At 39.0% G+C, this 13,565-nt stretch overlaps 1 protein-coding gene across 3 annotated transcripts; it reads left to right on the top strand.

Moving 5' to 3' along the window:
• Positions 1–452: 452 nt before the first annotated feature.
• CAPN10 (calpain 10) lies at positions 453–13,272 on the top strand. 3 transcript variants are annotated; one of them, XM_069024617.1, is made up of 15 exons: positions 453–538; positions 913–1,120; positions 2,483–2,614; positions 2,875–3,071; positions 4,364–4,581; positions 5,075–5,216; positions 6,731–6,897; positions 7,439–7,722; positions 8,192–8,394; positions 8,768–8,820; positions 8,938–9,023; positions 10,075–10,274; positions 10,862–10,907; positions 12,265–12,290; positions 12,847–13,272. In XM_069024617.1, the coding sequence occupies exons 2-15, from the start codon at positions 977–979 to the stop codon at positions 12,908–12,910; spliced, it is 1,962 nt and encodes a 653-aa protein (XP_068880718.1). In that variant the 5' UTR covers positions 453–538; positions 913–976; the 3' UTR covers positions 12,911–13,272. The 3 variants fall into 3 exon arrangements, with proteins under 3 accessions (XP_068880718.1, XP_068880716.1, XP_068880717.1); XM_069024615.1 differs by having other exon boundaries at positions 8,768–9,023; XM_069024616.1 differs by lacking the exon at positions 453–538 and adding an exon at positions 776–825 and having other exon boundaries at positions 8,768–9,023.
• Positions 13,273–13,565: the final 293 nt, after the last annotated feature.

Below are 13,565 nucleotides of genomic sequence, written 5' to 3'. Positions count from 1 at the left end.
GTGGGCCCCTTATTTCTGCATTTCTGTTCTTTGTTCCTGAAAGAGGCAGTATTTTAAAGGCATTTTTTTCTATTTCAATGGTCAGCGGTAGCTATCAAAGTATGGGAAGTAACATACCTCCTTTGACAGTTCAGCCCGTGGACGATTATATGATGATAAACTATCTGAAAATGTGATCTTTGCCACTATGTCGGGAAAGCACTCTATGAGGGCCAGCAGTGTCTCTGGGTTTCACTGCCACAATCTTCATGAAAACACTTTGGTTTCAGTTTCCTTTGCCCGTCGGAGCAGCTCAGGTGACCACAGCTAGTGGTCACTTCCCCGTTTCTCCCAGCTATTCCCGGCCAGGGAATGTGGCGCATCCCGGGGAATCTCCCCCCTCAGCCGGGGGGCGGAACCAATACGTGGCGCGCGCAGACGCCGCGCCCGCTGATTGGTCAGCAGCGCCGTCCGTCATGCGCGGGGGTGGGCGGGGCCGCGCGTGCCGGCGTTGCCGGGTAACGGCCGCCCAGGGCAATGGCGGCGGGGCCGCCCCACGGTGAGGGGGGAGCGGGGCCGGGAGCGGGGGCGGCCGGGCCGACACCCCTTGTGGGGACGGGGGACTGGTGGGCAGGAGGAGGCGTGGGCGGAGGGGGCCTGTTGGGGCTGGGTGTGAGGAAAAGGGTGGTGGGGGGAGCCTTGTTTGGAGGGTGTGCGCAGAGCGGGGGGAAGGGACCTAAATGGGTGTAGGTCGGCCGCCCCTTCTCTTGCAGCTGAGCGGTGTAGGGTGGTATCAGGTGCTGGAAGAAGCCAGCAGTGTGGTGGTTCCAGGTGCTCCGTGTTGGAGTGAGAGGCTTTCCATCCCTAAATAAATCCGCCTTGCCTGTTTGTTGTGCTGTTTTAATTTCCCAGTAACACTCGCTTCTGTTGCAGGTTGATGCCTGGCGATATAAAGTCGTAGGAATAGCCGGCAAAACTGCTTAGGATTGTGTTGAAAATGCTGGGAGAGAAAAAGCAATTAATGGTGACAAGAGACCTTTACACAGACCCCACGTTTCCGGCCAGTGATACCTCTATATTCTTTGATTATTGTACCCCGCTTGCCCAATTCAGAGGCGAGATATCTTGGTTGAGGCCTAAGGTGAGTTTTAAGGTATAAAGGGCTTATTTTAGCAGAACTGGGCTTTTAGGTAGTAAATGCAAGTTAGCATTGAATGACTGCTTCTGGGTGTTTTTTTTTTTTTTTTTTTGTTTAGAAATACATAAATGATAAAACCAATGTATGTCAGCGTTAACAATACATGAGTAACAGTTTTTAAGTCTGGGTGCTCATTTGTAGGCGTGATGTAAATCCTCTTGTAGAGCTTTTAAATTTCATGACAGTAGTAGAAATTCAGATATTTTATTATACGTATGTTTCATTATGCAGATAACATACATACCAAGTTGGAATGCAGCATTATGTCATTCCCGAATTTTTTGATGCATTGCATAACTGTCTTGAAAATGGGTAATTGGATTTTAGAATTTTTCAGAAGCCTATGGCTTTTTTTTTTGTAGTTGTTGATTTCTTTGATAACAAGAAAGAAAACTTCTAAAGTTTATAACTTGTCATATGACTTGTATTGCTTTTAAACTTATAGCTGGGTTGCAGAGCAAGCTGTATTAGAGCTAAAAGCTTTAGAATGCATTTCTGCAGTACACCCATTTAAAGTGAAGTATTTATGATACTGCCTTTGTGTGGAGGGAAAAAAAAGGCTATAAAAATTTAATGGAGGAAAAAAGTATGTTGTCTTGAGTTGTATTTTCTCCCCTGTGTCTGGGGCTCTCTGTAGAACAGTGACAGAGCTGTTGATTATCAGGTGTAATTGGCAATCAAATGATTTCACAGAGTCCAGTGTGCAGGTTCCTGCTTTTGTACTTTACACCTTGATTGCTGCTGAGGGCTGATGAATTAATTCCCATCTCTTGCAGTGTTTGTGTATAAGAAAAACCATTTCACAAACTCACTTTCGGATCTGATTAAGTATTCAGGACTTTGCATCTGAAATTGCGTCTTGTGCTACCAACTAATCTATTTTTATGTGTCCTAGAAAAGGTTTTTCCCTTGTTCTAATTTCGAGATTTTTGTAACTTGGGGTGTGCAGTTCAATGTGGATGGCATCAGCCCTGTCGCAGTTGATCATAAGTCTAGGAAGGAGCTGAGGAATTATGTTGTCTTTCACTTATTACTGCTTCTGCTAAGGTTGCACCTGATGGTGACAGCTGTGTGCTGAAATTCATGTGGGAACTAGATCTACATTCACAAAATACCTGCAAGATACCACCACAAGCTATTTATTTGTTATTTCTTACTTAGGCTGTATCTGAAAAGGAAATTTTCTAGACTTAAAAATTCTCTTGTTCTATGAGAGATCTCTGGAGCCCTCCCAGTCCCTGAAACACAGACTTTCTTAGAATATCGTGCAGGATTTGGCTTTAACTGCTCTTCTTTTATTTTTAGGACATTTGTTCTTCTCCTCGGTTATTTTCAAACAATCTGCAGGATGTGCAAGTAAAACAAGGAATTTTGGGAGACTGTTGGTTCCTGTGTGCCTGTGTAGCTTTGCAGAAGAGCAAATACTTACTGAACAAGGTATGGAGAAGTTTCATGTTAGAGAAGTTTTCTTCACCTAATTGACATTTGTGTATTGTTCTGGAGTCCCAAGCTGCCAAACGAGTATTGGCTTCATTATGCTCAGTTTCACTGGTTTTGTTATCACATTTTTTTTTTCTGTATTTGTTACAAATGGTTGATATTCAGTATATTTTAAACTGGTTTTATTTGCAAAAAAAAAACCCCGACAAAAACCATTCATTCATTGTTTGTCTTGATTTTTGGCTTTTGCCTTCCAGGTAATCCCTCCAGGTCAGCCCAGCTGGACAGATGAGTCCTACCAAGGCTGTTTCACGTGCCGGGTCTGGCAGTTTGGGCACTGGGTGGAAGTGACCATCGACGATCGCCTGCCTTGCCTTGGGGGCAAACTCTGCTTTTCCCAGTGTCAGACAGAGGATTTGTTTTGGCTTCCACTTCTGGAAAAAGCTTATGCAAAGTATGTGAACATTGCTATTGATAGAAATAGAAGTGCAATACTTGTGTATTTCTTTGCTTACTTACTTTACCTGGCTGCTTTGGGCATAGATCTGAGTGTTGTGACTCCTGGTGGTCCCATTCTGGCTTGTGTAGAAATTGCTCTTTAAACTGTAGATCTGTAAGGTGTGCTTCTGGTTGCACATGAAGTAAGATAGTCTTAGGGAGAGAATTCTGATCAAAAGTAAGAGCTGCAATGAATTTTCAGGATTCAAATGATGTTTGTTAAGTCGCTGTCTATTAGTTATCCAGTTTGTTACAGGAAGATGAGAGCTCAATGAAAAGCAGAAAGCATGCAGATATTTTCATGGAAAGCAACAATGTTATGTAAGTTTGTGCTAGTTGAGAATCTGGTTGTGTGAGTTTCACTGCTCTTTTGTATAATTTGATAGTTTACTGTTTAGGAAGAAAATGCAGCTGTTGTATGGTTTATGGCACATCAATGGAAAAGCTGTCCAGATGGACAAACACAAAATGCACTGGTAAGACAGACATCTAATGTCCCAAAGAATCTGAGCAGAAGATTGTGGTTGCCAGCAGAGGGCAGAGGCAGACTTTAAGTATGAAATAACTTACCCAGCTGTAGATATATTGAGCAGAAGCTGTGAAGCACCAATGTCATGTTAAAGCTTCTCTGTAGGTTTTGAAATGTAATATTCTTTGTTTTCTGCAGAGATGTTATTTTTGAATTTATAATAATTCTATTTTAATTTAATTATTTAATTATTCTAATTTAATTTAAATAATTCTATTTTAGTCTTGATTTCTTTTGCTATATTTTGAATTTGCTGCATCAGGTGGGGCAGTCTCTTGATCTGCTTAGGTTGTTGAGGGAAGTGCTACTCTGGTTATTTGTGCAGAGTGAATAAAGGATAAATGAAGAGGAAGAAATATTTTTATTTATACAGAATGCAGTTAGTATATCACAAAGATAATGTAGAGCATGGATAATAAGGTACAAATGACTAGTACTAGACAACAGCAGTTTTTTAAATAGGACAGAGAGAATGTAAGAAACTTCCCATCAAACAGTGGAGTATCCAATGGCTTACATATTCTTTAGATGTTGTATTCTGTATAAATAAAATAGTCTGTGCTTTCTCTTGCCTACTTTGGATTATGGGGTAGGGTACAGTCATGATTGTGATATAGAGTGGGGTTGCAAGTGTGTAGGAGCTGTGTTTCTTTTGTTCTTCTGTCTGTACAAACTTTTTCTTGGTGTTTTTTTAAATTTTTTTTGTTTTCATTTTTTAGAGTGCATGGATCTTATGAGCAGTTGTGGGCAGGACAGGTGGCAGATGCTTTGGTTGATCTGACTGGAGGAATTGCTGAAAGATGGACCCTGAAAGGCCCTGGAAAAGATGTGGAGAAAGAGAAGACTGGCATGGTTTTGGAGAAAGCAGTGTTTAGAAGATTAATGAATCTGAAGGAACAGTGTGTAATAAGCTGTTCAGTCCTCAACTCCAGACAAGGTGATAATAAATGTCTCTATTAGCAGGCTTCAAAGCACAAGGCAGCTGGCAAATACAAGTGCTGATTCTAGTACCATGCCAGTTGCATGGTGCAGTTTTAGATACGTTTGGATAAATAAAGATTTAAGGATGGGGGGGTGCTTTTGAAAAGTGCTTCTTTATATTAGAATATGGTCAGATCTCAAAAACAGATGCACCCCTGCTAGATGAACTCCTTCAAAAACAACCTTGAAAACACCAACGAATTTCAGCACGGTGAATATGTAGGGTTTGAGATCAAGGAGTGAGTCAATACACTTTGAAATGTTACTTTATTTCTCTATGGTCACATTTAAAATGAACTGTTTGGGGTTTCTTTGTGCTGTTCTAATACAGATTTAAAAACAATTTCCTTTTGTTGCAAAATTGCCTTCTTTCACTGGATAGTTTAATGTCACTGCAAAATATGGAACTGATTTTTTTGTTTATTTTCAATTTTTTTTTTTCTATTTAGGTGCAAGTGAACTAGGAGAATTTCATGCCTTTATTGTGATAGACACAGTGAATCTGTCTGAAGTGTCAGGCAAGGAAATCTTCCTACTACGAATACGAAATCCTTGGGGGAGGCGGTGCTGGAAAGGGCCCTGGTGTGAGGGGTGAGCAGTTTTATATTCATTTGGAAAACCATTTGTGATAGTTCTGAAGCACAAAGCTTATGTATGTATTGCATAGGCAAACACTGCTAATAATCTGTAGCAGAGGAGAGAGGCTTTAGTGTGTGTACAATCCTTTAGAGAGTTGGGAGTTCACACAGCTCATTGGTTCTGAGGCTCATCATTTTGTTCTCCTGGTTCTGGCAATCTAAATTTTTTTAATAACCTTTTTGTTTATCAAATCATCATATCCTTTTATAGAGACAAACCTAAGGTGTTGGCTAATTTTCTGTTTCTGATTTTTGTGGTGCTTTTTTGTTGTTCTGCCATCGATCTAAGTATCTTTGATCGTGTTTGTTTCTTGTCACTCAGCTTTTACTTGACTCTTTTCATTTGCTTCTGGCTCAGCTGCAGAAAACAAGCAAAGGAGTAATTATAAAACTAAATATAGCAGAAGGAAGGATGCTTATGCTTGTTGCTTGTGTGCTCTCTTTTCTGTAGATTGATATAAGTAGGAGAAGCTGGAACTGAGTCCATATAAAGTAGAAATAGAGAAGAGAACTGTTTTAAAGGACATACAGAAATATGTGTAGCAGCTCAAATAGCAAAGTAGCAAGAATGAAAGGGCAGACCCTGCTAGCTTATTTTGAAAAATGTTAGCATGTTGTGACTGTACAAAAGAACATGCAATTCTTGACCCAAGCAACAAGCATTCAGCATTAAAATATGTTAACAATGTGGGGATGTTAGTGAGCATTGTAGAAATGCTTTTTTTCCCTGAGTTAGAAAAATAATTTAATTGCATTTATTGAGAGCTTCAGTTGATGTTTTTTGCTTTTGACAGTGTTTTGGTTATACACTTGGTCTCTTGTAGTTTCTTTGTGAAAGAGTAAGTTGCCATGTAGTTGCAAGAGGATAAGGTTTCATTGGGTGACCTTAGAACCCTGTTTTATTCAAGTGCAGAGCTATTCTTTTTTGTTAGTGAAACAATGGAAAATGTTGAAACTACTAGGTTTTAATGAGCCCTAAATAAGGAGGTGCTTAAATTCTTGGTTTATCGAGACTTGGCAAGCAGATTCATGGGGGTAACCAGCTGCTTAATACAAATGGCAGTTTTTGATGTAAAGCATTAAAATTCTTTCAGAACAATCACAGTGCAGCTGGGTTTACTTTTTTGTCTCTTTTTCTTTAAGCAACAGTTAAAAATCTTTATTTTGCTCTCGGACTTCTTACTGTAATGACTGTTGTAAACAAAGCACCTATTTCACCTAGAAGTCTGTTCTGCATCCAGTCTGGTGTTAGGCTGTTTCTAAGTTTTCTTTCATAAGTTATGGCTTGTGTTTCCTGTGATCCCTCTCACTGAACAGCAATGTGTAGAGAAATTTTCAATGCAATTATTTCACAATAAAATGGAGAAGTCTCTTCTTACTGTCCTGCTCTGTAAGATATTTGGTAGAATATTGTTCTGGAACTCTATTGGGCAACGAGCTGAATGTTAACTTTTGTCTTATATGCAGTGGTCAAGGATGGAACCAGCTAGATCCAGCAGTTGCTTCAGAACTCCTCTCACAGATCCTAGAGGGAGAATTCTGGGTTGATGAAGAGGAATTTTTCAGGGAATTTGATGAGATTACCGTGGGCTTTCCAGTCAATGAGGAAGGACAACTTCAGAGCCTCTATACAGGTGTGGTATGAAAAAACATGTTTCTCATGCAAATGACATTATGTCAATGGGAAGGGATTTGAATTGCAAATGGATGCAACTGGACCATAATTTCTCTTTCTCAATTTTTCCCTCTCCTTTAGATCCATAGGCCTTTTCTGTCTCTACTGAAAAACAGAAGGACAAGTGGAAATTAAAGATATTTAGAGAAACCATTGATATTTCTATGAATTACTTGCTAGTTGGTTTAGAGATTAGTGTCCTCTGTCTAGAAGGCTGTTACTCTGGACAGCCCTGTGATGTTTTGTTTTTAATGGTAGATACACTTGAGATTTCTAGTAACAGTTTCTTGTAAAAATCATGTCATCGGTCTGTTGTTACCAACTGTGGCATTAATTCTCATGCCTTTCAAAGTCTTGGTCATGAATTTCTGCTTTGGGGAGGTGTCAGGCTATGACATCATGTTTTCTTGTGCTGGGGCATCTCTGCCATGTATCTGTTGTGTAAAATTAAGTAGCTTCCTGTGTCTGAAATCCACACCATGTGTTTCTTGCTTTGTTAGAGAAAGTGCTGTATCACTCACAGAATCTCTTTGGATCCTGGGTGAGAGGGCAGTCTGCAGGTGGCTGCCGCAACAACAGCAGCTTCCCTACCAACCCCAAGTTCTGGCTGAGGGTCTGTGAATCGAGTGAGGTGTGCATTGCTCTGCTGCAGAAACACAGGAAATACAGCACGGACTGGGCTGGAAGGATTCAAAATCCAACCCGCTTAGCAGAGGAAAATCCATCTTTGACTGAAGGCATACAGGGAAAGAATTACCAGGCTGTGGGATTGCATGTCTGGAAGGTAATACACAAGTGACATTTTTCTCTTTGCAAATAGAAGTTTAAAAGCATTACTGAAACATTTGAGTAAAATCATTCATTTCCCATGGCAGTGATACAATTCAATTGGTCACAAGTTTTCTATCTCTGATTTATGCTGGAATGGTTCTGTTTATCTCAGTTACTGTCTGTACAAACTATTAGTGGACTAGTACTTTCTTCTTATCACTGAGCACTTGGGATTGTTCCAAACTAGTGCATGACATTTCAGGCTGATAACTTGAAGCCATTCCTAAATTTACTCCTCCTGAGTATTGACTCTTCCTACTTTTCTTTGCTGTTCAACTCATCTGCTGATACCCTTGTCTTTGTTTCATTTGTAAATGTATGCATTTTAAGAAATGTTTTAAACAATATTTGATAATTTTTAGTTTTATTGAAAGCTACATATTTTTCTGAAACCACTACACATCATTATGCATCTATTCTAGGTGGAGAAGAAACGATTTAACCTTCCAAAGACCCTCTCTGCTCCTCCAGTTGTAGGTACCATCTGCCATTCCTACGATAGAGAAGTCCATGTGTGCTGTGACCTTTCACCAGGCTTTTATCTTGTTGTTCCCAGCACCTTTCTGAAAGATGCAGTAGGGAATTTCTTGCTTCGTGTATTTTCAACAGGAAGGATCTCTCTCAGGTAGGTTTAAAACAAAACAGAACATTTCTTATAATTATTGCTGTAAATACAACAAGTGTAGCACTAAGTGGAAATGTTCAAAATATTTTGAAGAGTTATGCAGAGTGCCAGGTAACAGCATTGTATTGTCTTTGAATTTGTGCAAGTAGTGCCCCAGCTCCTTGTTTTTGTCATGGAGCTGCTACTACCTCTTATTAAAATACTAATCATAAGTAGCCAGATGAGTAGCATCTTGACTCTAAACTGCAGCTTACTGCTATATGCAGAGGCAAAATTTAGTGTTGGCAACTGTTTAAAGCTGGTCAGATTTGTTTATATTCTGGTAGTACATATTTTATACATTTTAGTTTCTTTTCTCTCTTATGTTTGATAGTGAGCTAAAGCCACCACCCACGGATGCTGCCCTCTGTGAAGAACTCCCAGCTGGTGAATGGGAGACAGTGCAGCTGCATGGTTGCTGGAAGAATGGGCTAAGTGCTGGAGGTAGCAGGAACTTCCCCTCCTTCCATACCAATCCCTGCTTTCCCCTCTCCATTCCTGCAGGACCGGGAAAAACCAGTGTGAAAGTCACCCTCCGTCAGCACTGCCGGGATAGCAAGTGTTGTCCAATAGGTTTCCATATTTTCCAGGTAAGGTTTCTGGTCAGTTTGATTGCTCATTTGCCAAGGGTGAAGGTTAGCCTGTCAGCACAGGGCTCCTTGCAGTTTGCAAGGGACTTTCTTCTTCTAGGAGAAACACAAGCTGACTCTGGGAAGTAATGCCCATGAAAGATATGGAACAACTTACATAGTTACATAGTATAGTAACCAGATAATTGGTTCCACTGAATTCTTACAAGATTCTGAATTAGTTTTAGCAACAACAAACTCTTGAGGATTTGCAAAGAATTCTCAGTGCCCTAGCAATTGAGGACCAGGCCGTTTGGTAGTTCATCATGAACACTTACTTTCTTCATGTCTAATAATTATATGTCCATAGGCAAATGATACTGGATCAAAAGGACTGTGATATCTTGAGCAGGTGATCAGAAGTAAAACAAGATTTGATTTGGTATGGATAGGTACAGGTTCTACATGTGTGTGCCAGTGATCAACTGCGTAAATGTAGCCTAAGAAGCTGCTGCTTAAGTAACTATTTTGCAGAGAAAGGTAGCTTCATTTTTAGAAAACATGCTTCAAAAAAAGGTTAAGTGAAAAATCTGAAGCTGGGCATCAGAAGTAATCATAAAACTTCAAATATATAATATGTGAAGAGAGATTGGCATTTTGTATGCCTATAGGAGACTGAGATGAAGTCTAATATGACTTTTTAGTACAGGAAAGACTACTAGATATAGGAAGGACACAGTCTGTTCAGCAAATCCCTGAGGTGAAAAACAAGTGCTTTAGGCTATAGTAGGGAAGAGTGAGGTTAGATAACAGAGGAAGCTCTAGAGCTATGTGAGTAGAGGGTTCTATACATTGTCTACAAACAGGCTAGGAATGATTCATCTGTTCTTAGTACTGCCATCTGGGTTTTCCAGAAGCTTTTCCATTCCTCTTCTCTCTAGTTCTGTACAGCAGAGTGAGTATTTGGAGCAGAATAGAGATGGACCATATCACAGTGTAGTGTCCTAGGAATGAAACATTGTGAGCCCTGAAACAGATGAAAAGGTAGGCATGTTTGCATTCTTTTTTGCAGGTGCCTAACAGCAGCTGGAAACCACAAACTACTTCTTTTGTACACTTGGAGCCACTGGTGAGCTGTGTACCTCACTGTTATTCCCAGGAAGTCAGCCGACTTTGCAGGCTTCCTGCAGGAAGTTATGTCATTATACCTTCTACATACTTGCCCAGTACAGAAGGTAGTTTTACAGTGGTCATAGCAACCAAAATAGACAGGTAAAATTATGTTCCCTTCTATTTGCTTTAGTTTTTTTAATGCATGTATTACAGGATGCATGGAAACAACTGCAGTAACATGTTCTCTTGATGGAAATTTTTTGTAAAGTCTTTGTATTTCTGTTGTTTTTGCATGCACTGCTTACCACTTCGATTATGTTGGAAGAATGACTAAAAAAGTAGTATTTGTTAGATCTTCTTGCATTAGTTGCTGAATATCAGATGTCTAGTGCTAGAGGAGATGACATTAAAGTAATTGATTACCTGTATCATCCATGTTAGGATTTATGTTGAAATTTAACAGCACCTTTTAATAATCAGGGTTGTTTTTGAGAAAATGCAATGAGTAGCCAGCCTTATTCCAGGTAGTTCATAACTATGACGTGAAAAACAACAGCTCTGAATCAGAATTGTAAATTCCATAAGACTGCAGTAAGACTCCATAGAATTGCAGAAAGATTTGCTAAGGGAAAGGATGTGGAACGAAGTCTGATATAACTTCTCTTTTGAAACTGGGATAAATACTTGATATTTGCAAGATTCACAATGCTTTGTGCAGAAATAAGCGTGGTTTGGGTTTTCAACAGGAAGCGCATTCACAGCCAGGAGACACTTGGACAAGTATTACAAGAGGCAAGTGATATATTTTAATGGATGTATTTTGATGTATTCATTCTTGGTGTCACCACAGATCTGCTGTTTTAACTATATATTGTATCCTTCCTCCATCTGATTGGTTTTAATATTTGGTGTCCTCTGTATCGTGATTTTAAAATTCTAATGATGTTATAGTGCTGTAAAGGCTTAAGAAAGCACAGCAAAATGAGAAGATCAGGTTTTTATTTGTTTCTCTACAGCCAGCCCATGCAGCATCCCACCATTATAATCCCTCCTGGAGTGCAAGTTGTTTTGATCAAGTTAATGACAGTTATTTCAGATTTTGATTTTGTTTTGCTTGATTAGATAGGCACGTAGTATAAAAAGGTTGGATGTGAATGCTGAGTAACTAATACTTATGGTGTTTTTACTGGGTGCAGAGGAGAACTTTGGTTAAAATTTTTTTAAATTAAAAAATAAAGTATTGTTTTAACAGTAGTTTAAAGATAGCTGATTTGGTTGGTGGATCAAAACATGCCCTTGATAACGCTTTGCTTATTAGGTGAAACAAGACATCTAAATACTTGGGTCTTTCCCTTTGAGGTTTGAACAAAACAAAAATTGTAGGAAAAACTCTTCACCCAAGTTTAGAAGTGCTTTACTCATTTTCTTAATCTGGGTCATGTTGACCAGTGATTACATTTTGTTCTTAAAGCCACACAGACAGTATGGATTTTGTGTGCTTCACAAAATGGGCACAGACCTGTGTGTACTTTTCGTGTGGTTCCTGTTACTTTAATATTTAGGAGCTGACCCTTGTAATGAAAGTCCTTTGTTGCCATTGTTTTGGGAACAAAATGTTGCAAGGCCATTATATCAAAAGGAATCTATTCAAACTTATGTTTCTTTATATTATTTCATGGAAACAGAATCAAATAAACAAACAGTTTAAATTCTTCAGGACAGCTTCAAGAATCTGGAAATTGCAGTTATATTTTTCTTATCAGTGGGAGAAATTAATGTCTGAATCTAATCTTCAACAATATGGGCTTTTCTAAAGACTGGACTTTAAACTTTCAGAGGTTTAGCTCCTGGGGGATCCAGGCAGTCTGCATCACTTTGGGCTAGTGGCTTCTAAGGGATGCATAACAACAGCAGAGCTGGATGTCAGTGTATTTTTCGAAAAGTTTGATTGTGTTCTCTAGTTACTGAAGTGATGGTATTTGTGAGTTTTAAAGTTTGTGTTTTTTTCTAAAGATGTTTCAGAGGAAAAGCTTGCATTTTGACTTTTGTTTCTAAATCTTTCTTTTCTCTGATTCACTTTAATTCCTTCTTGACAAAAAAAATAACTGATAAATAGCTTTTTTTCTCTGTATTGCACATTTTCTTATAGGTTTCCTTTACAACTGTGATGAAAAGGTAAAGTGGAATTCTCACACTGTCATTTCAAGAAACATCAGAAAGCTGAGGAATGCCTCATCTCTTCTCAGTTTTAAATGGAATAACAAGAAGATGCTCTTAGCCCAACTGTTTTTCACTGGTACCAACTGTCAGGCCTGTGATGACTTCTTTGTGAAAAATACCTCTTTTAATCATGAACACTCTGAATATTTGGTCTTCCCACATTTTTTAGAAGGAGCATTGTACAGCAAATTATAATGTACCTCAGTTCTTCAAAAGTACAGATGAAGAATGTGTGCATGTTTCAAGCCCAGCTACAGTTTTGGAAAAAAACCAGAAAACTTACATGTAAGGCCAGGTTGGATGGAGCCCTGATCAGCCTGGTCTTGTGGAATGTGTCCCTGCCCATGGCAGGGGGATTGGAACAAGATGATCTTTAAGGTCCCTTCTAACTATAACCATTCTATGATTATGAAATAATATTTTGTGGGGGAAAATAAATTAACCTGACAGAATAACTTCAGGTACCCAATGGGGCAGTGAACACAGAGAAAAACCGGAGTCTTTTTTTCAGGTGGGACATACCTCAAGAACCATCAAAATACCCTGGAGTAGAAAAAGTCCAAGCTCATATCTGACACTGCCAGTCCTGCTGCTGAGCACTTTACCTTGAGCCCTCTATGGAACCAAGCAGATGGTGGGTTCAAAGGAAAGATTTTTTTGCTGAGTTTTTCTTTAATGAACGCCAGAAATAAAAAAGACAAGACTTGAAAACTTTTGAACTACCCTGTCAGACTGCTTTTGTAAATCTCTAAGAGTGTGTTTTATGGAAGATCTGCCCTCGCTGCAAGAAATGTGAAGTTTAAGAGATTTTTCTTAATTAATGTTTGAAAGTGTTTCTTATTCAAGCAGGATTTTTAATGTTATATTTTCCTCAATAAAAATAAAGTAACATTGAAAGTTTTAAAATGGCTTTTATTAAAAAGGTGAAAAATGTCAATGATGTTGAGTTTGCATTTGTTTTGTGGTAGCAAACATTACAGTGTTTTAGAACCCTGGGGTTTTCACTTAGTGGAAGGGAATAATTGGAAATATTTTAAAGGAGAATCACATCTTTGATTAGTTTTATGTCACAGAAATATGTAGTATTCTGCTTTTGATTTTAACTACATTCTGCCATAATTTCTGCTAGCTCCTGTTGAACTTTGAAAATCGAAAGGGTTTGGGATGCTTTCGGCTGAATTTTAAATTGTCAAAACCTTCCACATCTGTTGATGTGGAAAAATAACAAAA

The sequence above is a fragment of the Aphelocoma coerulescens genome, chromosome 9, assembly GCF_041296385.1.
Source record: "Aphelocoma coerulescens isolate FSJ_1873_10779 chromosome 9, UR_Acoe_1.0, whole genome shotgun sequence".
In the NCBI taxonomy this organism is placed as follows: domain Eukaryota; kingdom Metazoa; phylum Chordata; class Aves; order Passeriformes; family Corvidae; genus Aphelocoma; species Aphelocoma coerulescens.
The sequence above is the reverse complement of the archived record's forward strand: the minus strand, read 5'-3'. Positions and strand labels throughout refer to the sequence as shown.

Bases quoted from the DNA above. Each gene is read 5' to 3' on its own strand.
- CAPN10 (XM_069024615.1), top strand. From the start codon at position 977: ATGCTGGGAGAGAAAAAGCAATTAATGGTGACAAGAGACCTTTACACA. The intron at 7,723-8,191 runs GTAATACACAAG...CATCTATTCTAG, and splicing joins TGGGATTGCATGTCTGGAAG to GTGGAGAAGAAACGATTTAA. The intron at 10,908-12,264 runs GCAAGTGATATA...ATTTTCTTATAG, and splicing joins TTGGACAAGTATTACAAGAG to GTTTCCTTTACAACTGTGAT.